Source organism: Eimeria mitis, genomic scaffold, assembly GCF_000499745.2.
Source record: "Eimeria mitis Houghton genomic scaffold, Emh_scaff4330, whole genome shotgun sequence".
NCBI classification, from domain to species: domain Eukaryota; phylum Apicomplexa; class Conoidasida; order Eucoccidiorida; family Eimeriidae; genus Eimeria; species Eimeria mitis.
The window spans coordinates 1-693 of NW_013572650.1; the positions used below are offsets into that span (position 1 = coordinate 1).

Here is a 693-nt window from a genome sequence, read left to right on the forward strand (position 1 = left end):
TTTAGGTTAAATATAATATCTTTATTTATAAAAAAACTGCTGCCTAGGACAGCAGCAGCAGCAGCAGCAGCAGTATCTCTGCTGCTGCTGCTGCTGCTGCTGTTGCTGCTGCTCCCACTGCTGCTGCTGCTGCTGCTGCTGTCTTCGTTGATAGCCACACATCTATAGTGTTCGTTTCCTTTACTATATAAATATGCTTCAGGTGGCCATTGTACCCACAGATCATCTGCTGCTGCTGCTGCTGCTGCTGCTGCTGCTGCTGCTGCTGCTGGTGTGTCTTCTGTAGCAGCTACATCCTCCGTTTCTTCTGCTGCAGCAGCAGCAGCAGCAGCAGGTGCAGCAGCAGGTATAAACAAAAGCTCTATAATAGGAAATTGAGATAAATCTGCTCGCCCTTTAGGTAAAAAGAAACAAACCTCTGTGCTGCTGCTGTTTATTTTTATGGCTTGTGATTTTCTTGTTGGTGCTGAAGCAGGCAGCAGCAAATAAGCAGCAGCTTCATTATAATATTGATTAGATACAGAGTTTAGTGCATATAATAAAGGCATTGCTTCTTTGTCTTCTATTTCTTTTCCTTCTCTTTCTCCGGCTCCTGCTGCTGCTGCTGCTGCTGCTGCTGCTGCTGATTGCGGTGCTGCTGCTGGTAGTTCTGGTGATAGAGGAGATATAGGTGTGCTTTGAGACTCTGCTGCT

At 46.2% G+C, this 693-nt stretch overlaps 1 protein-coding gene across 1 annotated transcript in view; it reads right to left on the reverse strand.

Moving 5' to 3' along the window:
• Positions 1–562: 562 nt before the first annotated feature.
• Positions 563–693, reverse strand: part of EMH_0074250 (uncharacterized protein) — a gene marked incomplete at both ends in the record, with an annotated part of 3,481 nt that continues 3,350 nt past the window's right edge. Inside the window, one exon of the mRNA XM_013499442.1 lies at positions 563–691. Coding sequence (XP_013354896.1) covers positions 563–691 — 129 coding nt within the window. The remainder of the gene's footprint in view (positions 692–693) is intronic.